The sequence below is a fragment of the Anomaloglossus baeobatrachus genome, chromosome 1 (assembly GCF_048569485.1).
Source record: "Anomaloglossus baeobatrachus isolate aAnoBae1 chromosome 1, aAnoBae1.hap1, whole genome shotgun sequence".
Taxonomy (NCBI): domain Eukaryota; kingdom Metazoa; phylum Chordata; class Amphibia; order Anura; family Aromobatidae; genus Anomaloglossus; species Anomaloglossus baeobatrachus.
This window is the reverse complement of record NC_134353.1, coordinates 571,079,832-571,106,224: the sequence shown is the minus strand read 5'-3', so window position 1 is coordinate 571,106,224 and position 26,393 is coordinate 571,079,832. Positions and strand designations below refer to the sequence as shown.

The window sequence follows — 26,393 nt, the reverse complement described above, 5'->3', positions numbered from 1 at the left end:
GGATCAGGAACGCAGATTCGACGTCTAGGAAGTCGCTGACTTCCTTTCCGGCTCTCGGGATCGCCCTTTCGGAGATAGGCGAGTCCAGTTTATCCCCTAGGCTACGTCAGGGTAGACTGGCTACGTAAGGGAAGGGTACATCCCTTTCCCGGCATCGGCTCTGATGCACCAGGGCTCGTTCCCTCACGTTAGGTTCGTCAGGAAACCTTTATCCCTACAACAGCCATCTCCGCTTTGCGTGGCTGCGGACCGTCCCAGCTTTCTAAGAGTGCTTGCAGGGATCACGATCCCTACGCATTCCCAGGCTCTCTCTGCCCAGGAACGACCGGGAGACCCAGAGTCTCCCTTCAAGTACCCTCGCCTTGAGGTTTAGACCATCATCATCACTTTTCGCTACTAGGGTAGCTGAGCTACAGGAAGGAGTCCTCCCAGACCCGGCCCGGTCCATCACTCCTCAGGCACGGTATTCGAGCCGTTCAAGGGTTGCTACTCCTCACGCAGGAGCAGTTTCCCTCCTGGCATAGGGTCCTGCGGCTCTTTGCCTCCCGCTCCCGTTTTTTCCCTTCGGTTTTTTGCTATGCGAGTCCTCGACAGCCTGTGGCGGTGTTAGCGATGGTGCACATACCAGATTTCATCCCGGACTCTCCAACGGAACACACTGAAGAGCGGGGACAGGAAGGCTCCGTCTTCGAGGGTGACCGGCCAATTTCCTCCTAGATGACCAATCTTCCCAATCATCCCTGGGAAGATTCCCTTTCCTCCTCTGGAGCTTGTTATCAACCGTCACCAGTCTCCCGTACTAGAGTATGCTACCACACCATTCCTCGGCACGGTCCCGAGGGACACCCCTGGAGTGTCGTCTCCCCTTCAGCATTCCGGACTTGGAGCCATTCGGTTAGCCCGGTTACAATTTCTTCTCTGGGTTGTATTGTCCAGTCAGGTTCCAGTCGGACCATGCCACAGCAGTGATGCGCATCTTCCACCAGGAAGACGCAAAGAGCTTCATGGCAAGTGAAGAGGCCAAGAGGTTCTTGCTCTGGGACGGGCTCTTTCATTCGCCAATCTCGGCAGCACATCCCGAGCGTGGACGTTTGGGCGGCCGATTTCCGCGGTACGATAGGTCTCGCGTAGGTAAAGGACTCCAACAGGGATATCAACAGCCAGATCTCTGGCGAAGGAAGCCCTACAGTCGTGACTTTTTGGCCTTCCGATCCAACTCTCAAGTCCATGGTGCGTCGAGTACGCCACCTGCTCTGGACTAGAGGACGACGCCCAAGCCCGGTCGTGTTGGCTTGTTCAGGCTCTCGTGCATCTTCCCGCTGCGTTCCATGTTCTCGAGGGTTCTCAAGAAGGACCTAGGCAGGCGATAGCTCGGGAGTGGCCCAGGCGAGCATAGCTTCGCATAACTTACTCATCTCCTCGCAGATGCCCCGTGGCTCCTTCCAGACCGCCAGATTCTTCCGTGTCGGGGCCCCTCTAGTCTACCAGGACTCAGGAGTCCCAGGTTCCATGGCCTCACCAGTGGATCCCGGGTGCTGGCTCGGTCAGGTCTGTGAACAAGATGATGGCAGACATTGAGGAGGGCATGGAATCCAGTTCCCTCGAAGATTTATTTCCACGTGGAAAGAGCTCCCCCGGTGGTGTGACGACCGCATCTTCAGAGACTTTTCACTTTCCGTCAATCAGGGCCTTCGCTCAGAGAAACGTCCATCTGGCTCGGCGTTTTTCATCGTTCACTAGAAAAGTGGGACCATAATCCAGTGATGAGTTTGCTCAAGGTACCCCTTTTTTCCCTGCTCCCACCTGTTTTGATAGGTGGGTTCCTTGTGGCCATCTGTTTGTTATCGACGGCATCAGGGCGGACAGCCCTCTCGTAGTCTTTTCTCCCCCTTTTTCCGCTCCGCCAGCAGGATAAGGGGGGGGTTCCAGCCAGAACCCTTCGTTCCTGTCCGAGACACCTCGGCTTTCCTTCCAGAAGAGGTCTTTAGGTTTCGTTTTTGTCGGTTCTAGGCTCCCCTCTCAGCCTGAAAGAGGCATAGTTCGTTCTAGGGCTGGTACGAGCCCTCAGTATTTCGTGTCGGCAGGACACCATTTTTTTGTCGGTTACACCGACTGTCAGTCCATCCTTCCGCCCTTTCCCAAGAAGCATAGGCCGGCGCAAAGGGCCTGAATATCACATGGATCCTTTCCTCCATATGTGAAGACTATCGCATGAAGGTCGGACTTCCGCCGCGGTCTACCGAGCAAGGGGCACCCTTGCACGATTGGGCTCCGGACGTCGGTCAACCAAGTCCTCTGGTCCACCACCCGATCTAGTCGGCGTACCTTTGCTAGTTTCTAACAGGTTCTCACTCAAGCTTCGGCAGAGGCCAGTCTTGGTGCAAGGTTTGCGGGTGGCAGTGGCACACCTGTAACAACGTAGGCGCTTGTAGGTCCGGGTCAGCCCGGCAAGGGGAAGCGACTTCCTTCCTATCTCCGGTGATGGTTTTCTTCCCACCCAGGGACTGCTTTTGGACGTCCCATGGTCCTGTGTCCCCCAATGAAACGACAGAGAAAGTAGGATTTTTGTGTACTCACCGTAAAATCTCTTTCTCTTAGTCTTCATTGGGGGACACAGCACCCACCCTGCTTGTGTTTTTCGTTATATATGACATGCCTGTTTCCCCAGTGCCCACATTCCCAGGTCACTGGTCACACGACTGTTCGTCATAGTTTTTTACCTTGTTTTTATCCAGGATTGTTTGGCTCTCCTCCTACTGCTTGTGCACTAAACTGATTGAGCCCGCCTCCGGCTCAGGGGTTATACTGCTGGGGAGGAGCTAACTTTTTCTGTTTACTTAGTGTCAGCCTCCTAGTGACAGCAGCATAACCCATGGTCCTGTGTCCCCCAATGAAGACTAAGAGAAAGAGATTTTACGGTGAGTACACAAAAATCCTACTATTCCAGTGTTAACCCCTTAGATTTCAGAGTATCCAACTCGGATATCGATCTGCTTTCAACTATTGACATGCTTTTAATATAATCACCCCCCTCTAGTGGGTTCAAACTGATTGTATCACTAACACTTCTGATCCTATAAATTAACCACCATGTTTATGTACATAATGCTTTGACGGGGTGATCTTTTCATTTTTTTTATTTATAGTTTGAATTTTTACAATATTTCTCATTGCTCGCCAATGCTTTTCTGTAGTTGTCTTTTGATGCGTTCCCACATATATTTTGTCACGTGGGCACCTAATTGCATATATTATCCCTTTTGAAAAGCCTGACAGATGTTCCTTTATCTCATATATTTGTGATCATTATTAATAAAATCTTTTAGAATTTTTCTAGATTTTAAGACCCAACACACCAGATTTTTGACCTGGGAAAAAACCCCCCACAGTTTCATAAAACCTCTTATTTCCACCTTTCCTATTTGCAAAAATTTTGCCCCTAATACATTTGTGCTCATTGGTGCAATAATCTCACCAAGGTTTTAATCCCTCCTAAAACTGCATTAAAAATCTGATTATGAAAAAAAAATGCCCTAATGCCTCTAAGGCTATGTGCGCGCGTTGCGTACTGGCCCTGCAGAAATTTCTGCAGCGATTTGAACAGCACACATGCGCTTCAAATCGCTGCAGAAAGAGTCCGTAGTGAAAAAAAAAGCCGATTCCATGCGCTCTGACTGCAGCCCCTCCCATAGACAGAGCGGGGACTGCAGGCAGAGCGCACGGAATAAGTGACATGTCACTTCTTAGAACGCGTGCTTCGGGCAGCTCTAAGATGCCACATGCGCACGTCTCCTGCATAATCTTCATAGATTATGCTGGGGAAGCAGGACACATCCAGTTACGCTGCGGTGCAGATCGCAGCGTAACTGCATGCAAATATGCAACGTGTGCATATTCTCTGCTATGACTCCTATCTAAAAAGCAGCCAGTGATATTTCATTAATAGAGCATCTGTCCCCTAATTCACGCTGCAGTCTCGGTGTATTTCTATGTAAACAGGAAACAAGCTGTGGATATAAGGAGCACAATAAGGTCTTACCAGTGTAAAAGATGGTGACTTTTTAATAGGAAAACCGCTCACCTGGAATGGTTGTGAGACTCACAACCAGTATAGAGAAATATAACAGCTGCAGCCGATCCTACGTGCCAAAGGCAGAAGCAAAACAAAATCCAAGATAATTTTGGTATACTTCGCGCTGCTGTACAAAGAAACACTCCAAACTCCAAAAAATAAAAGCAATGTGGATGGTTTATTCAATAAATGAATAAACCATCCACATTACTTTTATTTTTTGGAGTGTTTCTTTGTACAGCAGCGCGGAGTATACCACAATTATCCTGTTTTTTGTCTTATTCGTATGTAAAGAATATTAGGCCTGTATGGCCTGCTTGTGTTGGGTTTCTTCTTGTCAGCTCTTACAAGCAGGAGACGGGCATGTGCAGTCCAAGGTTGCATCTTCTATAGGTACATTAGAACACCTGTACACACAGAAAGGGAGTGGTCAAGCGCTGGCAGCCCTGTGGTGCTAAGATTTTAACAAGTGATTAGCATGCCCCCACTGAATTGTGAATCTAAAGCTTTTTATAGGAAAAAAATGACTGCTATTCTCAAATATTGCCATTACCCAAACTGTATTCAAATATCTATCTAAAAAGTATGAATGTTAATATAAATATGAAAATGGTATAGTTCTTTAATTCTTTGGGAAAGGCCAATGCTTACTGGAAAACTTTGGATTTCACATGCATTATTATGTATTCTAAATATATGAATGCAGTTTTTAATTGGAGTTGATTACTAAGAAAGCAAAGGATGATAGGCACTGCCAGTTTAAGCATTGATTGAAGACACCATATTTAAATCACAAGACTGAGCCCACATGTTCTATTTTTATTTTTACAATAGGACATCGATGAGTGGAATATTTCCCGTCTAAACACCATTCTAGATGTTGTAGGAGAAGAATGTGGGATTTCAATCGAGGGAGTCAATACCCCTTATCTCTATTTTGGGATGTGGAAAACTACGTTTGCCTGGCATACTGAAGACATGGATCTTTACAGCATAAACTACCTCCACTTTGGTGAACCCAAGTCATGGTAAATTCCAAGCAGAAAATTGTGTGTGTCTGTATAATGTTAATAATTAAATGGTACTCCAATGGTTCTTTATGACTTCAGTCTTAGCATGCTAGAGATTGAGTTTTGAAAATCTGAATTTCCCTTTAATATACTTCACAATTTCTAATCTACTAATGTGTATTTTTTTATGCCACAATCATATTTGTATATATTTTTATGAATAAACTTGTATTTTTTTGGGGTCTAGCATGCACAATCAGTCTTTGTACTTCTACAGTTGCAAACAGTGACAGAAGAATAATCTTCCATCGCATCCGACTCTGTTCTAGTGAAGTAAAAAGTTGGGGATAGTATGTACAGAGCCAGCCAGGACGGAGGAATCTAACTTTGCTGGAGTGTGTAGCTATCATGGCAGTCAATCTGGCACGATAACTACATGCAGCTGTACAATTGGATTACTCTTTCCCAGCCTGCACTGTATATTCTAACCCTAAAGCCCCTGTCACTCTTAACGACTTACCAGCAATCCCGAAAACGATGCGACCTGGTAAGGATCGCTGGTAAGTCACTGGTGAGATGTCATACAGTCAGACCTTACCAACGATGCAGTAACGATGAGTGACCTGTATAGGAGGTCATTGATAGGTGTCAAATATAGCGATGCGTCCTGCCCAGCAGGACATCACCTTTGAAGAAAATGGTCCGGACCCTTCGGCAACGACTAGCGATCTCACAGCAGGGGCCTGATCGCTGGTAGATGTCACACATAACGAGATCGCTGGCAAGATCGTTTCTGCGGAGCAACGGTCTCTTTAGCGATCTCGTGTGTGACGGGACCTTTACTTTTTACAGAACTAGAAGAGATACGGATGGAACGGAGGATTATACTTTTTAAGTTACTTATCACAGATAATTTGGACCAGCGGGTGTAACCGGGTTAAAAAACAAACAAACCTGATTCTGGCCAAGGATTGGTCCTGGATATCTAGCTGGACGAAGTTGAAAAACTCACCAAAAACAGCCATTAGTCCACAGGTCAAACAGCAAATGCACTATCAGGATGCAGTCGGCCCCCTATGATAAAGGTGGGGACAACACAGGTGCAGAATACCAATGAGACAACCACTCTCAGCCTACCATATCATGGAGGGGGTGGTTGCTGGTAATAGACATGCACACAGATGGGGTATACAATATTTTTGCATTTATTTATATATATATAAAAAAAAAAAAATAATCAAACATTTTGAAAATTTCACAATTTTCAAACTTTTAGTTTTTATGCACTTAAACCAGAGAGTTGTCACACAAAATAGTTAATGAATAACATTTCCCACATGTCTAATTTACATACATCAGAGCAATTTTTGAAACAGTATTTTGTGGGGTTAGGAAGTTAGACATTTTTTTAGAGACCACATCATATTTGAAGTTACCTTGAGAAGCTTAGGTGACAGAAAATACCCAAAAGTGACACAATTATAAAAACTGCACCCCTGAAAGTACTCAAAATCACACTCTCAAGAAGTTTATTAACCCTTCAGGTGCTTCACAGGAACTAAAGTGATGTGGAATGAAAAAAATATATATTTTGCCTAAAAATGCTACTCCAGTGCCAGTGTTCTCACTTCTAGAAAAATTAGCATAACAAAACGGACCCCAAAATGTATTACACAGTCTCTTTTGAGCTCGATGATACCCATGTATCCATGTACCTCTGTTTGGACAAATGGGAAAGCCCAGAACAGAAAAAACAATATTTGAATTCTGGAACACAAATTTGGCTGGAATAGATTGCTGGCATCATGTCGAATTTGCAGGACCCCTAAGGTACAGATAACAACAAACTTCCACAAGTGACCCCATTTTAGAAACTAGACCCCTCAAGGATTTTATTTAAATGTTTGGTGAGCACCTTGAACTCTAAGGTACAGAATTTGATAACATTAGGCCGTAATATTGAAAATTTTCATTTTTTTTTTTTCACAAAAATGTTGCTTTAGCACCAAATTTCTCATTTTTTCAAGCGGTAACGCCAAAAAGTGGACCCCAAAGTTTGTTACCCAGTGTCTCCTGAGCGCGTGGATACCCCCACATGTGATCTTAAACCTCTGTTTTGACAAACTGGAGGGCTCAGAACAGAAGAAGAACCATTTCACTTTTGGAAAAGCTGAAATAAATTGTGCAGGGTAATTATACAGCAGAAACCCCCCCAGAAGTGACCCCATTTTATAAAGTAGACCCCTCAAGGATTTTATTCAGCGGTATAAGGAGCATATTGAACCCACAGTTGCTTCACAAAAATGTTGCTGTAGCAACAAATGTCTCACTTTTAGGCTCTGTGCCCACGATCTGGCGACACTGCGTCTAGGACGCAGTGTCAGTCCTCCTGCGGAGATGTAAGCGTTATCCTCGGAAGAACGCAGCTGCTCATGCCCATGATCCGGGTTCGGGCTGCTGCGGACTTCAGCTCTATTCTTCCCATAGAGAACACTCTAATTTCCACAGCATAAATTGACATCCTGCAGCTCCAGAAGCAGCCCCACATGTTAATCTATGCTGCGGAGAAAAGAAGCAGAGTGGGCAGGAGATTTCTAAAAATCCATCCACTGTGCTTCCACTGCACAACCCAGCATTTTGGTCGCAGCAAAAACACTCTACGTCCAAAACAATGCAAACACTGATCATGGGCACGCAGCCTAAAAAGCTAGGATGGATGGAGGTCAAAGACCTATATAATGTCCCGCCCCCCCTGCATATTATAAGCTGGCACCCTTTTAGTGCCTTTCAAGTGGTAGTAAAGGATGTTTAGCCTTAGGGGGACTTTACACGTTGCAACATCACTACCGATATGTCGTCAGGGTCACGTCGTTAGTGACACACATCCGGCGCCGGTAGCGACATCGCAACGTGTAAATCCTAGGTGCGACGATGAACGAGCACAGAAGCTTACAATATTGCTGATCTGTGTAACGTCGTTCATTTCCATAATGTCGGTTCGACCGCAGGTACGATGTTGTTTGTCGTTCCTGCAGCTCCACACATCGCTGTGTGTAAACCCGCAGGAGCGACAAACATCTCCTTACCTGCGTCCTGATGGCAATGCGGAAGGGAGAAGGTGGGCAGGATGTTATTTCCTGCTCATCTCCGCCCCTCCGCTTCTATTGGCCGGCCGATTAGTGCCGTCACAGCGACATCGCCAAGCAGGTCTGTGCGTGTGAAGCTGCTATAGCGATAATGTTTGCTACGGTAGCAATCACCACATATCGCATGTGCGACGGAGGCGGGTGCTATCGCGCTGGACATCGCTAGCAATTGCTAGTGATGTCGCAACGTGTAAAGCCCGCCTTAAATTTAGCCAAAATTTTTGGATAGTCAGCTTAGGTAAAGCAGACGGCTGCAGATCGTAGCTGGCAGCTTCACCTTGTCTGGTAATCCAAAACAGAAGGCACCCCATGCTGGTTTTTGTAATAAATAAATAATTTAAAACAACATGGGGTCCCCACCAAATTTGATCACCAGCCAAGGTGAAGCAGACCGCTGGGGTCTGGTATTCTCGGGGTGGGAAGGGCCAAAATTATTTGGCCTTCTCCAGCCTAAAAATAGCAGGCCACAGTCGCCCCAGAAGTGGCGCATCCATTAGATGTTAACCTAATCAGTAATAAAAAAAAATAAAGATGACAAAAAAAATTATTTGAAAAAACACTCCCCAACACATTCCCTCTATCAAAAATGTATTGAAAAAAAAGAAAAGATTCGCACGGGGGAAAAAAAAATCCGGTCTGTTGTAATCATTTTTGGAGGTCCCACGACGACTTGATTTTCCAGGATATGGGGGAGGGGAAGCTCACCGAACGTACACTCATATTTTCTGGAAGTGCAGGCATGTGAGGAGTATGCCTGCAGTGGCCTCAGTGAGAATACTGCAGGCACACTCCCCAGGTCACACTGAGGGCGTTGTGAACTGCAGTAACTTCAGTTACACCACCACACTGACGTCACTGCAGTCTCTGCTCACTGAAAGCCGCTCTCTGCCCATGTGCCCACCAGGTTTTTCAGAAGACGGGGAGTTGGAGCCGTGGGGGACTCTGTGCTGTAGGAGGTAGGTACCTGGGGTGACCTGGGCAGGACTTTTGTTTCCCATCAGATATGTCAGATGGGAGAAAAATCAAAAGAGGACGATGATTGTGGCGGGCGCACAATAATGCTCTCGCCATTTTAGATGATCAGGAGAAACACTGGGGTGCGGACTTTGACCACACTGGGGGACTGGAGGGGACCTGGGGAGGACATTGCTTAACTGTCTCAAATGCTTGATTTTGATTGTGTGATGGGAGAGAAATAGTTTTGATATTATTTTATTTATTTTTTTTTTTTATTATACCGGTGCTGCATTGACTTTCACATGATCGCGGTCATATGGTGTATAACTGTGAACACGTGACCGGGAAAACTGACCCGGATTGTGATCTCCAGGGTCTCAGCTACACCTGGTAGCTGAAACCTCAGAGATTTTCTGACGCTGAGTGGCGCTGTAACGTTTTTCATGAGGGCAGTTAAAAAGCTGCGCTGAGGAAAAAGGCCCCTTAACTGCCACCGTTAAAAGGTGTATTAGCGGTCGTTTAGGGGTTAAATACCCTACTTTCTTCGGCGCTCTATTGGGAGACCCAGACGATTGGGTGTATAGCTACTGCCTCCGGAGGCCACACAAAGCATTACACTAAAAAGTGTAAGGCCCCTCCCCTTCTGGCTATACACCCCCAGTGGGATCACTGGCTCACCAGTTTTCGGCTTTGTGCGAAGGAGGTCAGACATCGACGCATAGCTCCACTGTTTAGTCAGCAGTAGCTGCTGACTATATCGGATGGAAGAAAAGAGGGCCCATATGGGGCCCCCAGCATGCTCCCTTCTCACCCCACTGGTGGTTTGTAAGGTTGAGGTACCTATTGCTGGTACGGCGGCTGGAGCCCACATGCTGTTTTCCTTCCCCATCCCCCTGAGGGGCTCTGAGGAAGTGGGATCTTACCGGCCCCAAAGCCCTGAGGCCGGGCTCCATCCACAGACCCATTGAACCTGCTGGATGTGGAGCGGGAGTGCCGTTCAGGGACATGGCCCTGCACCATTCAGGTACTCTGTGTCCCCGTACACAGGCACAGCACACTCCAGACTTGCTGGGTGTGCTAGTGCGCCGGGGACAGTAAAGGGTTACAGTCACTGCAGCCTAGCTGAGTGACTTTATTATTGGGAACTACCGCGCCGGACGCTCCGGGAGCGGCGGCGCGGCTGGGACTTGTAGTGCGCCGGGGACTTAGCGCCGACCGCGCTTTTACGGCGGCGGCGCTTATAAATCCAGTCCCCGGCTTTTGCGGCCTAGCTCCGCTTCGTTCCCGCCCCCACCCTGTCAATCAGGGTAGGGGAGAGACGCTGTACAATCAGCAGCGCCGAGGGCTGGAGCCTTATTTACATGCTCCAGCCCTCTCACTAGACACTGTGGGACGCCGGTTTCCCGCTCTGACTTGGGGCACGCCCACGGCCCGCCCCTACTCACACGAGCTGGAGAAGGACGCCGGCAGCCATTCCTGCAGCCCGAGCTGGGAGAACGGACTCTGGGCAACCAGGCACAGGACTAGGGCGACCACACACCCGCTTATAGGCGGGCGGTAAGCGGCACCTGGGGTGCTGACACTAAATACCGCAGTTTGTCTATTTGTATTTTAAGCTTACACTGCATAGGTCGCTATTTTGGGCTATATGCCCTCTTAGATGGCGACACATCAGCAGCAGGAAAGCATGGGTGCTAAGGCACAGGCTTTCTATGCTGCTTGTATTGCACGTACTGAGGTGTTCATGTGTATTTATGCTTGTATGCTATACACTGCACTGTACGGTCGCTAGTCTTGGCTATATTCGCCATAGAATGGCTAGACTACAGCAGCAGAAAAGCAAGGGTGCTGAGGCACAGGTTTTTTTTTTTTTTTTTTTCTATGCTGCTTGTATTGCAGGTGTTGCAGTGTTCATTTGTACTTATGCTTGTATGCTATACATTGCACTGTATGGTCGCTATTCTGGGCTATATTCCCCTAGATGGCTAGTCTACAGCAGCAGAAAAGCAGGCTTTCTATGCTGCTTGTATTGCATGTGCTGCAGTGTTCATTTGTACTTTATGCTTGTATGATATACTTTGCACTGTACGGTCGCCATTCTTGGCTCTATAAGTCGGCAGCAGCATATAAGCAACACAGGCTTTCGATGCTGTTTTTACTGCATGTGATACTGTTCCACGGCACTGCTCCCCATTGTGTGCAATGCTCCCCTGTAGCACTTGGTCAGCCGGGGTCTCTACTTGACGTGGCCAAAAGAACCACCTCTCAACCCTGTCCAAGGACAGGGACGGAGTTGCAATGACATAGAGACTTGCAGTCCGGACAGGCCTTGGGCAATCTGGATCATTGCTCCCTGGCCACCCTCACTTGGAATAAAATCGGTGCTCCGGGGGGGTCCCAGGAGGCTCTCTGTATGATGAGGCAGACGTAGCTCATCAGGACTTTGATCCTGACACCGCTCTCACTCCGGATACACCGGATGGTGACGCCATAAGGAATGATCCTATAGCGTCCATCAATGGAATGTTGGATCTTTTCTCCCTCAGCTCCCCCAGCGGAGGAGTCAGCTTCACAGCAGGAGAAGTCCCATTTCAGTAGCTCAAACTTATATTGAGTATTGTTCTGGCCACGCTGACTTCAGAGAAGCAGTCCAGGAACACCACGCTTCCCAGATAAGCGTTTTCTCCAAACGTATTAGGGATACACGTTATCACTTTCCCCCTGAAGTGGTCAGGCGTTGGACCCAGGGTCCAAAGGTGGATTCTCCGATCTCCAGGCTTGCGGATAGAGCCATAGTTGCAGTGGAGATGGGACTTCACTTACAGATGCCATTGACAGACAGATGGACTCTGGTTGAAATCTGTCTATGAGGCTATCGGCGTGTCGGTTGCTCCGGCATTCACAGCCGTATGGGCACCCTAAGCTCTTCAGCTGTTCTTGCGCAGCTGGTCTTGAGCACAGGTACATCTGTGCCGCAGGGGCGTCCGTAACCTCGCAATGTCTGCATTGCGACTTACCCTATTAATGCTGTCCTGGAAGGACAGTCGAGGTTTCGGTCCTTCCCAGACTCGGGCAGGTCCCAATTGTCCTCGTCCAAAAGGGCTGAAAAGCCTCAGAGGGGCTCAGCTGCCGGCCGGGCTCAATCACGCCCAAGGAAGGCAGCCGGAGGAACCGCTACCAAGGCGGTCTCCTCATGACTCTCAGCTCTCTCATCTTTCCGCATCCGCGGTTGATGGCAGACTCGCTCGCCTTTGGCGACATTTAGCTGCCACAGGTCACAGACCGGTGGGTGAGGGACAGTGTGCCCACGTGCACAGGACAGAGTTCTGTTCTCGTCCTCCGACTCGATTCTTCAGAACGTCCCCACCTCCCCACCGAGCAGATGCTCTTCTGCAGGCAGAAGGAGTGTCCTCCAATCTGGTTGTGGTGCCAAACAAGGATGGCTCTTTCCGTTCCGTTCTGGACCTAAAACTGCTCAACAAGCACGTGGAGGCCAGGCGGTTCCGGATGATACCCTCCGCTCCGTCATTGCCTCAATGTCTCAAGGAAATTTCCTAGCATCAATAGACATCAAAGATGCTTATCTCCACGTGCCGATTGCTACAGAGCACCAATGTTTTTCTACATTTCGTGATAGGAAACGACCATCTTCAGTTCGTAGCTCTGCCATTCGGGCTGGCGACAGCCCCACGGGTGTTCGCCAAGGTCATGACGGCAGTGGTAGCAGTCTTGCACTCACAGGGACACTCTGTGATCCCTTACTTGGACGATCTACTTGTCAAGGCACCCTCTCAAGAGGCATGCCAACTCAGCCTGAATGTTGCGCTGGAGACTCTCCAGACGTTCGGGTGGATCATCAACTTCTCAAAGTCAAACCTGTCACGACCCTATCACTAACGTATCTTGGCATGGAGTTTCATACCCTCTCAGCGGTAGTGAAGCTTCCGCTGGACAAGCAGCGGTCACTACAGACTGGGGTGCAGACTCTCCTTCAAGGTCAGTCGCACTCCTTAAGACGCCTCATGCACTTCCTCGGGAAGATAGTGGCGGCAATGGAGGCGGTTCCGTTTGCGCAGTTTCATCTGCGTCCACTTCAATGGGACATTCTCCGCCAATGAGACGGGAAGTCAACGTCCCTGTACAGGAAAGTATCCCTTTCACAGACGGCAAGGACTCTCTGCAATGGTGGCTTCTTCCCACCTCATTATCACAGGGAAGATCCTTCCTACCACCGTCTTGGGCGGTGGTCACGACAGACGCGAGTCTGTCAGGGTGGGGAGCGGTTTTTCTCCACCACGGGGCTCAGGGTCCGTGGACTCAGCAGGAGTCCACCCTTCAGATCAATGTTCTGGTAATCAGAGCAGTGTATCTTGCCCTACTAGCCTTCCAGCAGTGGCTGGAAAGAAAGCAGATCCGAATTCAGTCGGACAACTCCACAGCGGTGGCATACATCAATCACCAAGGAGGGACACGCAGTCGGCAAGCCTTCCAGGAAGTCCGGCGGATTCTGATGTGGGTGGATGCCACGGCCTCCACCATATCCGCAGTTCACTTCCCCGGCGTAGAAAACTGGGAGGCAGACTTCCTCAGTCGCCAGGGCATGGACGCAGGGGAATGGTCTCTTCACCCGGACGTGTTTCAGGAAATCTGTCGCCGCTGGGGAAGGCCGGACGTCGACCTAATGGCGTCCCGGCACAACAACAAGGTCCCAACCTTCATGGCACGGTCTCGCGATCAAAGAGCGCTGGCGGCAGACGCCCTAGTGCAAGATTGGTCGCAGTTCCGGCTCCCTTATGTGTTTCCACCTCTGGCACCCTTGCCCAGAGTGCTACGCAAGATCAGATCCGATTGCAGCCGCGTCATACTCGTCGCCCCAGACTGGCCGAGGAGGGCGTGGTATCCGGATCTGTGGCAGCTCACGGTCGGCCAACCGTGGGCACTACCAGACCGACCAGACTTACTGTCCCAAGGGCCGTTTTTTCCATCGGAATTCTGCGGCCCTGAACCTGACTGTGTGGCCATTGAGTCCTGGATCCTAGCGTCTTCAGGATTATTCCACGGGGTCGTTGCCACCATGAGACAGGCTAGGAAGCCCACGTCCGCTAAGAACCACAGAACGTGGAGGATATTCTTATCCTGGTGCTCTGCTCAGGGAGGGTCTCCCTGGCCATTTGCAGTGCCTACCTTTCTTTCTTTCCTGCTATCTGGGTTAGAAAAAGGTTTGGCGCTCGGCTCCCTTAAAGGTCAGGTATCGGCGCTATCCGTCTTTTTTCAGAGGCGTTTGGCACGCCTTCCTATGGTGCGCACGTTCCTACAGGGGGTTTGCCATATCGTTCCCCCGTACAAGCGGCCGTTAGATCCATGGGATCTGAACAGGGTACTAGTTGCCCTCCAGAAGCCGCCCTTCGAGCCTCTGAGGGAGGTTTCACTTTCTAGACTATCCCAGAACGTGGCTTTTCTGGTAGCGATCACATCTCTTCGGAGAGTGTCTGAGCTGGCAGCGCTGTCATCCAAGACTCCCTTCCTGGTCTTCCACCAGGACAAGGTAGTGCTGCGCCCCATTCAGGAGTTTCTCCCGAAGGTGGTATCCTCTTTTCATCTTAATCAGGATATCTCCTTGCCTTCGTTTTGTCCTCATGCAGTTCATGAGAAGGATTTACATTTGTTAGATCTGGTGAGAGCACTCAGAATCTACATTTCCCGCACGGCGCCCTTGCGCCGTTCGGATGCACTCTTTGTCCTTGTCGCTGGTCAGCGCAAAGGGTCGCAGGCTTCTAAGGCCGCCCTGGCTAGAGGGATCAAGGAACCAATTCTTGAAGCCTACCGTTCTGCTGGGCTTCCGGTTCCATCAGGGCTGAAGGCCCATTCAACCAGAGCCGTGGGTGCTTCCTGGGCATTACGACACCAGGCTACGGCTCAACAGGTGTGCCAGGCAGCTACCTGGTCGAGTCTGCACACTTTCACCAAACATTATCAGGTGCATACCTATGCTTCGGCGGACGCCAGCCTAGGTAGAAGAGTCCTGCAGGCGGCAGTTGCCTCCCCGTAGGGGAGGGCTGTCTTGCAGCTCTAACATGAGGTATTTCTTTACCCACCCAGGGACAGCTTTTGGACGTCCCAATCGTCTGGGTCTCCCAATAGAGCGCCGAAGAAGAAGGGAATTTTGTTACTTACCGTAAATTCCTTTTCTTCTAGCTCTTATTGGGAGACCCAGCACCCGCCCTGTTGTCCTTCGGGATTTTTGGTTTGTTTGCGGGTACACATGTTGTTCATGTTGAACGGTTTTCAGTTCTCCGATGTTACTCGGAGTGAATTTGTTTAAACCAGTTATTGGCTTTCCTCCTTCTTGCTTTTGCACTAAAACTGGTGAGCCAGTGATCCCACTGGGGGTGTATAGCCAGAAGGGGAGGGGCCTTACACTTTTTAGTGTAATGCTTTGTGTGGCCTCCGGAGGCAGTAGCTATACACCCAATCGTCTGGGTCTCCCAATAAGAGCTAGAAGAAAAGGAATTTACGGTAAGTAACAAAATTCCCTTCTTCGTGATAAAATATCACTATGGCGTGATCCTTTTACGTTTTCCATAAATTTCACCTGAAAGACAAATATCCCTAATTTTTTGTCAGTAGTGAATATTGCAAAGGGCCTGTTCCATTTTTTGGTTTTATTTATTTTTCTACGAAGATTAGTCCATTCTGACAGGGGTCAATGTTATTTGGACTTGAAATATATTGGAAATAGTGAGCTATTATTTGTATTTCTCTGTAAAATGAAAGCCCCTTTATTGATCTGGCGAGGTTAAACATTTGTTGTAATCCCCTACTAGATTGTCGCTCGTTTCAACACATCCTTGACATGCAACAGTGCTTCACACTGACTCTAATTCCGCAGCATTGTGTTTCTGCTGAAGTTTTTTTTTACTCATTTTAAGATTTTGCCTTTCCATTTATTTTGCAATGTTTTAGCTCTGAAGAACATTATTTCCTTTAGAATAGTTCCTCATGGTGCTTTTGCTCCATCTGTAACGTACAAGACAGGCATCAAATCCTCTAGGTGCTCTTACATTTGGACGACACACTCCATCTACAGTATGTTCAATCTATTGATTTCCCATCTGAAAAATTCAACTGATGTACACACGCTTGAAAAAACATTTCTGTAGGCGAGTCTTTTGATTTTATTCAAGGGTAAAATTATTGTGAAATGGCTCTGTATAGTACTGTGCATTCCGCCTGCTGAGGGAAAACTTTTTGAGATGCGACATGTGCTGCTAGGTCTTCTTAACTATCCGTGTGTGTTGGAGTGCACTAAGAAATTAGCTTTTTTACCTCTAATATAAACTAAAAGTTAAACAGAAATAATGACCCAAGGCTAGCAATGGTGGTGCTGTCATTTTCCTTGCAACTACATTATTATTGGCTTAAATAAATGGTATTCTAAAAATAAAGCATTTAAGAATTTTAACCTTTAAGAACTAGGTGTAATTTGGCCATTAATTTCCATAATAATGTAATTTCTAGTGTTCAGGGTGCCATGTTTTTTTTTTTGTTTTTTTTTTTTTTGGTTTCTTCTCAGTGACCTAATTCTCTAAAGGCCACTTTACACGCAGCGGCATTGCTAACAAGATATCGCTGGGGTCACGGAATTCGTGACGCACATCCGGCCTCGTTAGCGATGTCATTGCGTGTGACACTTACCAGCGACCGCTAACGATCCGAAAAGTGCAAAAAATCGTTGGTTGTTGACACGTCGTTCGTTTCCCAAAAATCATTGCTCGTTTGGTACGCAGGTTGTTCGTCGTTCCTGAGGCAGCACACATCACTACGTGTGACACCCCGGGAACGACAAACAACAGTATACTTGCGTCCTCCGGCAACGAGGTGGAAGTGACGTTCATGCGGCTGCTCTCCGCCTCTCCGCTTCTATTGGTGGCCCGCTGTGTGACGTCGCGGTGACGCCGCACGAACCTCCCCCTTAAAAAAAGAGGTTGTTCGGCGGCCATAGCGACGTCGTTAGGAAGGTAAGTTGGTGTGACGCGTACCGGCGATATTGTTCGCCATGGGCAGTGATTTGCACAAACGACGGGGCAGGCGCGATCGCTAGTGACATCGCTAGCGATGTCGGAACGTCTAAAGCGGCCTTTAGGGCTAGTTTTTAGTTGGATGACTTGTATCTTTCAGTTGCATAATATTAGGTTGTATGTAACACAACATCGCTGTTAATCTACAGGTTAATAGTGTTCTAAAACAGCTAGGCTGTTGCTCTGAAAGCCCAGCTACCAGGAGAAAATTAACTTTATTTCTCCCGGCAGCCTCTGCCCTTCAGTTAGAGGCACAGCTAGCAAGTCTTCAGTCTCCTCTCAGTACAAAGATATGAGCTTTTGTTTTCTTTCGTTTTTTTTTTTTTTTTTTTGGATAGATTGTTTTTTGTTAGATTAAACAAACTTTATTTTGTTATATATACACTACTCAAAGTTTAGAGATCTGGATTTTGGGTGAAATTTCAGAATGATCCTAAAATGCCCTCTAACCTTTTCAGGGGTGAAATTAATGTGACCATCTCTAAAAATTTGAATGCACATGTCCAACTGTTCAATATTTCAGTACTTTTTGCACAACTTGCTGTTTTTAAACCCTAGCATGCGTGACGTCACAAATCTACACTTTTACGTAACAGGGGCCTTTTAGGCCCCCATGCAAATCATATGGAAAAACTCACATAAATAACTTTTACAAGTTTATTTCAAAATTGCAAAATAAGATATGAATAATGCACAACATTTTAATTATTTTTTGCAGAAAACCAAAAATATTTTTTTCCAAATCTCAAACAAAGATATGAAAAACACACAAAGGTATATAAATCTAGAGTAAACTAGCTGCAGCTACATTTCTTTTCTAACTTTTTTTTTTTCAATGTTATTGGTCTTCCAAACAATTTTCACATGTTCTCTTTTCTGAAGAATGTTTTTTACAGACTTTTTTCCCCACAAGTGGTACAATATCGCACAGTTTTCCTCTCTAAGTTTCTTGGACAAATGAAACAACGCTTTCGTTTTCTTTCTCCTGGCCCTGGAATATCCTACTAATAAAGGATTACTGTCCCAAAAAACATTAGTTTTGGATGTTCTACTTATCAATTCTTCAGGATCCACTGGATCCACTTCATCATCAGAAGAATCACTGGATGAGGATGTTTGATTAGCTAGTGGCAGGTCTTCATCGGACAAAGTTCACTTTCATCATCACTTTGAAACATAATTGCTTCAATATCTTGGTCAGTCAGACACTTAGAGGAAGACTGTGCCATTGCTGACTAGATGTTAGCAAACTAAAAGAAAACACAATGAATACAATCAGGGTTGTCTACTATTTGCTTGTGTGTGACACACTGTAAGGGTAAAATGCCCCCCCATCCTCCTCTCACCCTCAGCAGCTCTTACCTTTTTATACTTTCTCTTTGGTAGTGTACAATTCTCTGGATTTTGTGCCTCACAAGCTCTACCCTTTACAAGCTTCTTATAGAAACCAAGAAAATGAAAATGAGTCAAACATCCTCTCAACATCATATCATATCACAGGTCCTTCCGCAATTAGCTCACACTGTATCCTGTCCTCTGTACTCTCTACACAGCTCATTATTGTGTTCAGAAGAACCTGAGATGATGTTATGACCTTATCACTCCCTCCCAAAATCATATGACATCCTCAGATGGCATGATCCACCGCCGGCCCCTCCACCAGCAACCCTGACTACAAATAAAGTAACTTGAGACATAAACACTGCTGAGTACATGATAAAAATAGCAGGGGCCTAAAAGGCCCCCGTTCCGTACAGATGTTGTTTTCCCCAAAAAAGCATTGTTGCACCAAAATGCCTATCAAAAAAAATATGTGAACAACTGGATGTTACCAACAATGACATACTTGAGGAATACCTAGAGTTTCAAAATTCTAACTTAAGTAATTTTCCAGATAATACCTAAAAGGCCCCCGATACGCATTGTAGGGTTAATAAGGAGGTTAATTGCAAGATTCACAGGAGGTGTTTGATCAAATTAATTTCAGGGGTTCAATTAGAATTTGTATTTAAACACTCCACCTCATCATGCTATTCACATTTTGACATCAGGAGACCAGGACGACACCTAACAATTGATCAACAGTACCTCGCCATTGTAAGGCTCACGCAGGATGTTCTCAGACGAAAGTGGCCATGGAGCTTAGAGTATCACAGATTGTCATCAGCAGGTTGCAACAGAGTGACTGCAAGAGTCACAGAAAGGTATAGAAGTGGACTTCCTTTGGCCATATCCCACACTGATGACCTGCTTCATTGTGATCCGTGTCCTTTGGAATTGAATTATTAATGCCACAGAACTCCAAGCACTATTAAGGGAGGTGAGCGGCACCCAAGTGTCATGTCAGACCATTCAAAATAATTTACATCAGTGTGGTCTGCATGCTAGACGCTCTCAAGGATACCTGACCACACCATCAGGTACAGGCGTCATTGTCTAGTGTAGGCCAGGGACTGTCTAACCTGGAGAACGGACCAGTGGGCCACAGTGCTGTTCACGGATGAAAGTTGACTCATGCTGATCAGAACTGATGGCCGCCGATTATGTTGGAGACATCAAGGAGAGCGCTTTGCATCAGCCACTGTTGTCACCACAGGTGGTGGTGTTACAGTGTGGGCAGGTGTGTCTAGTCAATACAGAACTGCCCTACACTTTGTGAATGTTAGTGACAAACCCCCTCTACAAGAGTAACACCATTAACCCCTTCACGACCTATGACGTATACTTACATCATAGGTCATGGCCCTTGCTTTGATGCAGGCTTGCAAACAGAGCTGACATCTTTCCCAGCATATGTCGAATAATCTGATCAGCTGACATGTGCCTCGAAGAGCTGTGGGTAAATAAGAAAACTGCCCGCTCCTGTTAACCAGCTAAATCCTGCTGTCAATCACTGACAATGGGGTTTAACACGTGCTGGCAGGGAGCACATATCATTTTTCACTCCCATAGACTGCCAGTTGACAAGAGCTCCAATGGATTGTGATGACTTCTGTGTCTGTATTAACAAACTTCCTGTGAATGCTGGCAGGACGAGCCATCGTTCATAGGAAGTCATAATTTCTGCTGTACAGAGCGATGCTAATTCACTGCTCTGGACAAGATAAGCAATAGGATGATTGCAGTTTCAAGTCCCTTAAGGGTACTAGTAAATACAATGAAAAGTAAAAGTTTTTAAATATATGGACCCCCCCCAAAAAAAACCCCCACAAGTCCAAATCACCTCCCTTTTGCCCCATTTAAAAATAAAAGAATTAAAAAAAAGATGCCATGTCTCAGCAGACTCTCTCCAATTGTGAACAGCAGGAGACGTTGTTGTCAAGCTGTAATTGATACTGAAGGCTACATGACAAGTTATGCATGCTTCTACTTACACGTCCTACTTTCAGAATAAAATATCACTGTAGCGTGAACTTTTTACGTTTTCCATAAATTTCACCTGAAAGTCAAATATTCCTAACTTTTTTGAGTAGTGTATCTATATACAGTGTGTGTGTGTGTGTGTGTGTGTGTGTGTGTGTGTATAATATAATGAATGAAAACAAATAATAATGTTAAAGCATTTCTACAATGTTTCTTTCCATTGTTAGTTACACAGTGGAACGTGAACATCTAAATCTGTATATAAAGCAGAAAATCTGCATGTGGTAGTCTGTTGAATGAAAAACCACAGTTTTCAGTCGATTTTAAGTGAATTTTTGCACAGCCCGTTTTAGACACCAGACTAAAAATACTGCGAACCTTAAAATTTAAAACTTCCTCTCCCTTCATGAGATTTGCCCTCCCCCCCAATGTAGGCTCTATAGAATGTAAAGGAGAAAATGCGTGTTTCTGTGTTGAATGCAAAAGGGTTGCTCTCTAGGGGCAGCAATCATATAGTAACTATGGTGGGGCAACCTGATAAGTCACTCTAAAGTCTGTAATTATAGCAATGGCTGTCAACAACCAGTGCAGAAGTAACTGAGGCCTCATTTATGAAAATTGCCTCATAGTGAGATTGTTCTTTGTTGCCTATAGCATTCAGAGTGTAGTTTTCTGCATTGAATTGGTTGCTTTGATTGGTTGCTATGGACAACTAGAACAGTCTGACTGTGAGGCAGTGTTCAGCACTGAAAAATGTAACCATAGCAAGCGTAACCAACCATTTAACATATTTTCTGCGAGTTTTTCTGCCACTGGCATTTTTCTAGTATATACTAGCACTAACTATGTACTGTGTTTACCTGAAAATAAGACAGGGGCTTGTATATTTTGATCTGAAAGATGGGCTAGGCCTTATTTTCCGGGGATGTGTTTTTTCCATGAACAACAATCCACATTTACTTTTGAATATAAAAAAAAAATAAAAATCAACATTTATTCAAACATAGTCATATCACATTCTGGAACATCAACATAACTATCCAAACCTTGTGTGTAACACATGTATGTGTCTGTCTCTCACTCTATCTATCTATTCGCTACCTATCTCTCATCTTTCCAGCTATTTCTTTTCTCTATCCATCTATCTACTAGCTATCTAGACAGCAGATCGCACACGCACACGCGCACACACACAGACAGACAGACACGCCAGCCTGTCTCCTATTCAGCTTTATATTCCTGCAATTGAGACCTTTTGGTGACAACCTAGTCAAATGACGTGATGTCACCAAGGTTGGGGGCCCTACGAAATTGCCCAGTTTGCTTCCTTCTTTTGCCAGTCCTTCATATCAGACTGTCTCCTCCAGTTCTTTTAGACTCTTGCAATTTAGAGACCTTTGCGCACATCATGTCACATGACTGTTAAGTCATCCAAGGTCCTTAAACGATCTTAACTTCAGAATACAACTGCAGTAGCGCTCAATAACAAAGGAAGGAAGCGCTACTGCGTTGCCTTCTAATGGCAAGGTCGCCCAATCCAAGAATGACAGCGCAGCAGTAGTGGCCACCAATCAGAGCAGAAGGGTGTGGAAAAGGCAACGCAAATGCACGCCTGGGTGGAAACACTACGCCTCTATCGAGGTCTGAGTCCCAACGACCGCCGAGCTCGTTATACGGATCGCCGTATCGTTGCTGCGTCGTTAATTAGATCTGCCTGTTTGCCAGCTCGCTAGTGACCATGTAGCAAAATACCAGCGATCCTGACCAGGTCGTATCGTTGTCGAGATAGCTGGAACGTCACTACGTGTAGCGGGACCCATAAACTTTTGGAGGTTGGGAATCATGATCCTGTGGTACTTCCTTTTACATGTCTTATTGGAGGGTGGCACGTTCTATTTGAACCTGAAGAGGTAGTGTAGTGATGAGAACTTGTTAAAATTGATATTAACCCCTTCAGCCCCTAACCTATATTGACCCTAAAGACCAGGCCACTTTTTGCAATTTTGACCAGTGTCACTTTATGAGGTTATAACTCTGGATCGCTTCAACTGATCCCTGTAATTCTGAGATTGTTTTTTCGTGACCTATTGGGCTTCATGTTAGTGGTAAATTTAGGCCGATATTTTTTGCGTTTCTTTGTGGGGGAAAAAAAAACGGAAATTTCGCGAAAATTTTGTACTTTTCAAACTTTTTAATTTTTATGCTCTAAAACCAGCGAGACATATGACACAAAATAATTAATAAATAACATTTCCCACATATCTACTTTATATCAGAACATAAGGAAGTTATAGGGGTTCAAAGTTTGAGCAATTTCTCATTTTTACAACAAAATTTACAAAGCCACTTTTTTTAGGGACCACATCACCTTTGAAGCGATTTTGAAAGGTCTCCATGACACAAAACACCCAAAAGTGACACCATTCCAAAAACGGCACCCCTCAGGCTACTCAAAACCACATTCAAGTAGGTTATTAACCCTTCAGGTGCTTCACAGTAACTAAAGCAATGTGGAAGGAAAAAATGAACATTTTACATTTTGCAACAAAAATGTTAATTTAGCCTCAAATATTGCATATTCACAAGGGTAGTAGGATTAAATGAACCCGCAAAATTTGTTGGACAATTTTTTCTGAGCACGCAGATACCACATATGTGGCGAAAAACCACTGTTTGGGCGCACGGCAGGACTCGGAAGGGAAGGAGCGTCATTTGACTTTTTCGACAGAAAATTAGCTGGAATAGTTAGCCGCACCATGTTGCGTTTGGAGAGCTCCTGAGGTGCCGAAACAGTGGAGCTCCCCAACGTGACCCCATTTTGGAAACTAGACCCCTCGTGGAATTTATCTAGATGTTTATTGAGCACTTTGAACCTCTGGGGGCTTCACAAAAGTTAATAAAGTTGAGCCGTGAAAATAATAATAATAAAAAAAAAAATGTTACCACAAAATTGTTACTTTAACCAGGTAGCTTTTTTTCACAAGGGTATCAGGAAAAATTGCACCAGAAAATGTATGGTGCAATTTCTCCTGAGTACACAGATACCTCATATGTGGTGGAGATCAAATGTTTGGGCGCACAGCAGGGCTCTGAATGCAAGGAGCGTCATTTGACTTTTCAAACGCAAAATTGTCTGGGATAATTAGAGTATTCCATGTTGTGTTTGGAGACCCCCGGAGGTGCCAAAACAGTCGAACTCCCCCACATGTGACCCCATTTGGAAACTAGACCCCCATGGCATAGAAAAAAAATCGGGGTGCATGCACAGATGTTCTGCAAAAAGGGGGGGGACGGACTAGGTGGGATGGAAAAAAAGAAGTCCTGTCCAAAGTCAAGTACGACTGCAGGACTATTGCTGACCAGGTACCTAATTGTTAAAGTTTTGTCTTTTTTTTTTTTTTGGAGTGCCCAAAAAAATGCAAAAACTCGAGCAACAATTACGTACCTGATCAGCCAATCACGTAGCTGATCAGCTCTTGGCGGCAAGCAGGTGGGGGAGAGGGAGTGGGAGATGCGATTGGGGATAGTTAGAAAAGAGCCATGAACAATACTTACAGGGTGGATCAGAACAGCGGCAGATGGGGGGGCAGCAGGTGGGGGGGGCAGCGGCATATAAAGGGAGCATCTGTGAATGTGAGACGGCGGCGGCTGGGATAGGGTGGCAGCGGATGGGAGAGGACGCAGTGGATACAGGAGCGGCGGAGGATGGGGGGAAGGGGGTGATGGTGGGAATGGGGGGGGGGAGTGGGAGGTGAGATTGCTGATAGTTACCTTACAGGATTGATCTAGGCAGCAAAATCACAGGAGATGAAGGAGACAGCAGATCGGGGAGGGTGAGAGGTGGGAGAGGGATCACAGATCACGGGGGTGACGGGAGAGGGATCACAGATCACGGGGGTGACAGGTGAGGGAGCACACATCACGGGGGTGACAGGTGAGGGAGCACACATCACGGGGGTGACAGGTGAGGGAGCACACATCACGGGGGTGACAGGTGAGGGAGCACACATCACGGGGGTGACAGGTGAGGGAGCACACATCACGGGGGTGACAGGTGAGGGAGCACACATCACGGGGGTGACAGGTGAGGGAGCACACATCACGGGGGTGACAGGTGAGGGAGCACACATCACGGGGGTGACAGGTGAGGGAGCACACATCACGGGGGTGACAGGTGAGGGAGCACACATCACGGGGGTGACAGGTGAGGGAGCACACATCACGGGGGTGACAGGTGAGGGAGCACACATCACGGGGGTGACAGGTGAGGGAGCACACATCACGGGGGTGACAGGTGAGGGAGCACACATCACGGGGGTGACAGGTGAGGGAGCACACATCACGGGGGTGACAGGTGAGGGAGCACACATCACGGGGGTGACAGGTGAGGGAGCACACATCACGCGGGTGACAGGTGAGGGAGCACACATCACGGGGGTGACAGGTGAGGGAGCACACATCACGGGGGTGACAGGTGGTGGGGAGCGGGGAGCACATCACAGGGATGAGGGGGAGGGGGCGGGGGCGGGCAGCACATCACGAGGGGGAGGGGGCGGGCAGCCGGGAGCACATCACAGGGATGAGGGGGCGGGCAGCCGATCACGGGGGTTAGAGGTGAGAGTGTGGGCAGCAAATCGGGGAGAGCGGTGGCAGATGTAGGAGGGCGGCGGCGGATCGGGAGGTTTTTCGCCGGTTTGATACAGTACAATGGCAGTGCGGCAACTTCCGGGTCCCTTGCTCTGGTCACATAACAGCATGGGACCGGAGTTTGTTGCCCTGCCATTGCACTGTATACACTCACTGTACTGGCGTGCTCAGGACTGACAAGTGAAGCTCAGGGGGGCGGTCACTGGCAACAGGTCCACGGTGATTGGAGAGATCGGTCACAAGACCAGTCTCTTCAATCAGAGCTGCTGGAGCAGGGGGAGCGTGATCCAGCTGAGGTCATCCAGCTCCAGCTAATGGCCAGTGCTACAGCTGCACTGACCATGGCTGGATTTCAATGTTTCAGCCACTTTCAATGGCTAAAACATTACACTGGCTGTGATTGGCTGAGCGGCATTCGTCAGCCAATGACATCCTCCGTAGGTCCAGGGAGGAGGCACCATCCCTCCTGTGGTCAGGTACAGGTCCCCTCCTTCCCGAATCTTCGGTTTGTGTGAACCGATCGCAGTCATCAGGGCTCCAGTGCCGCGATTTCGCCATGACGGATAGATCCGTCATGGGTCTTTAAGTACCAGGGCACAATGATGGATCTTTCCGTCCAAGGTTGTGAAGGGGTTAAAGTGATGAAAGAAAATTTGCTTGAGGAGATTAATTGCACTTGTCACTCTCACCAAACAAAGAAGACAATAATAAGGAATAAAAAATGAGTAGCAGGTTTACGATTTCATCCAAGACACACAATCAGGAGGAGCCTAGAAATCCCAATTTGGCAATGCTTTGTTTATACCAATACATTTTAAAAATTTTTTTGGATTAACCAATAATTTTGGATTAACTAATATATTTTTCTTTACTCAAAAAGGTATTCTATACCACCAGAGCATGGGAAGAGACTGGAAAGGCTGGCTCAAGGTAAATAATATTGTGCCTGTGTGCTTATTTGGTTGTATAATTTGCATGTTTGTAATCCTGTTAGAATTTTAGTTCCATATTAAAATTTAATTTACAGTTTCAGAAGACAACAATTTCTACTAATTGTGTCTTGTTTTTTTTTTTATATTTTATGATCAAAGGAGTGGTCCACTATTAGGACAAGCCCTTT

General features: G+C 46.9%; 1 protein-coding gene across 1 annotated transcript in view; it reads left to right on the top strand.

The window, feature by feature from the left end:
• The window catches only part of KDM4C (lysine demethylase 4C), a 480,711-nt gene that overhangs the window by 78,497 nt on the left and 375,821 nt on the right, over nt 1–26,393 (top strand). Inside the window, exons 5-6 of the mRNA XM_075317453.1 lie at nt 4,907–5,100; nt 26,154–26,203. Of these exons, the coding sequence (XP_075173568.1) occupies nt 4,907–5,100; nt 26,154–26,203 (244 nt within the window). The remainder of the gene's footprint in view (nt 1–4,906; nt 5,101–26,153; nt 26,204–26,393) is intronic.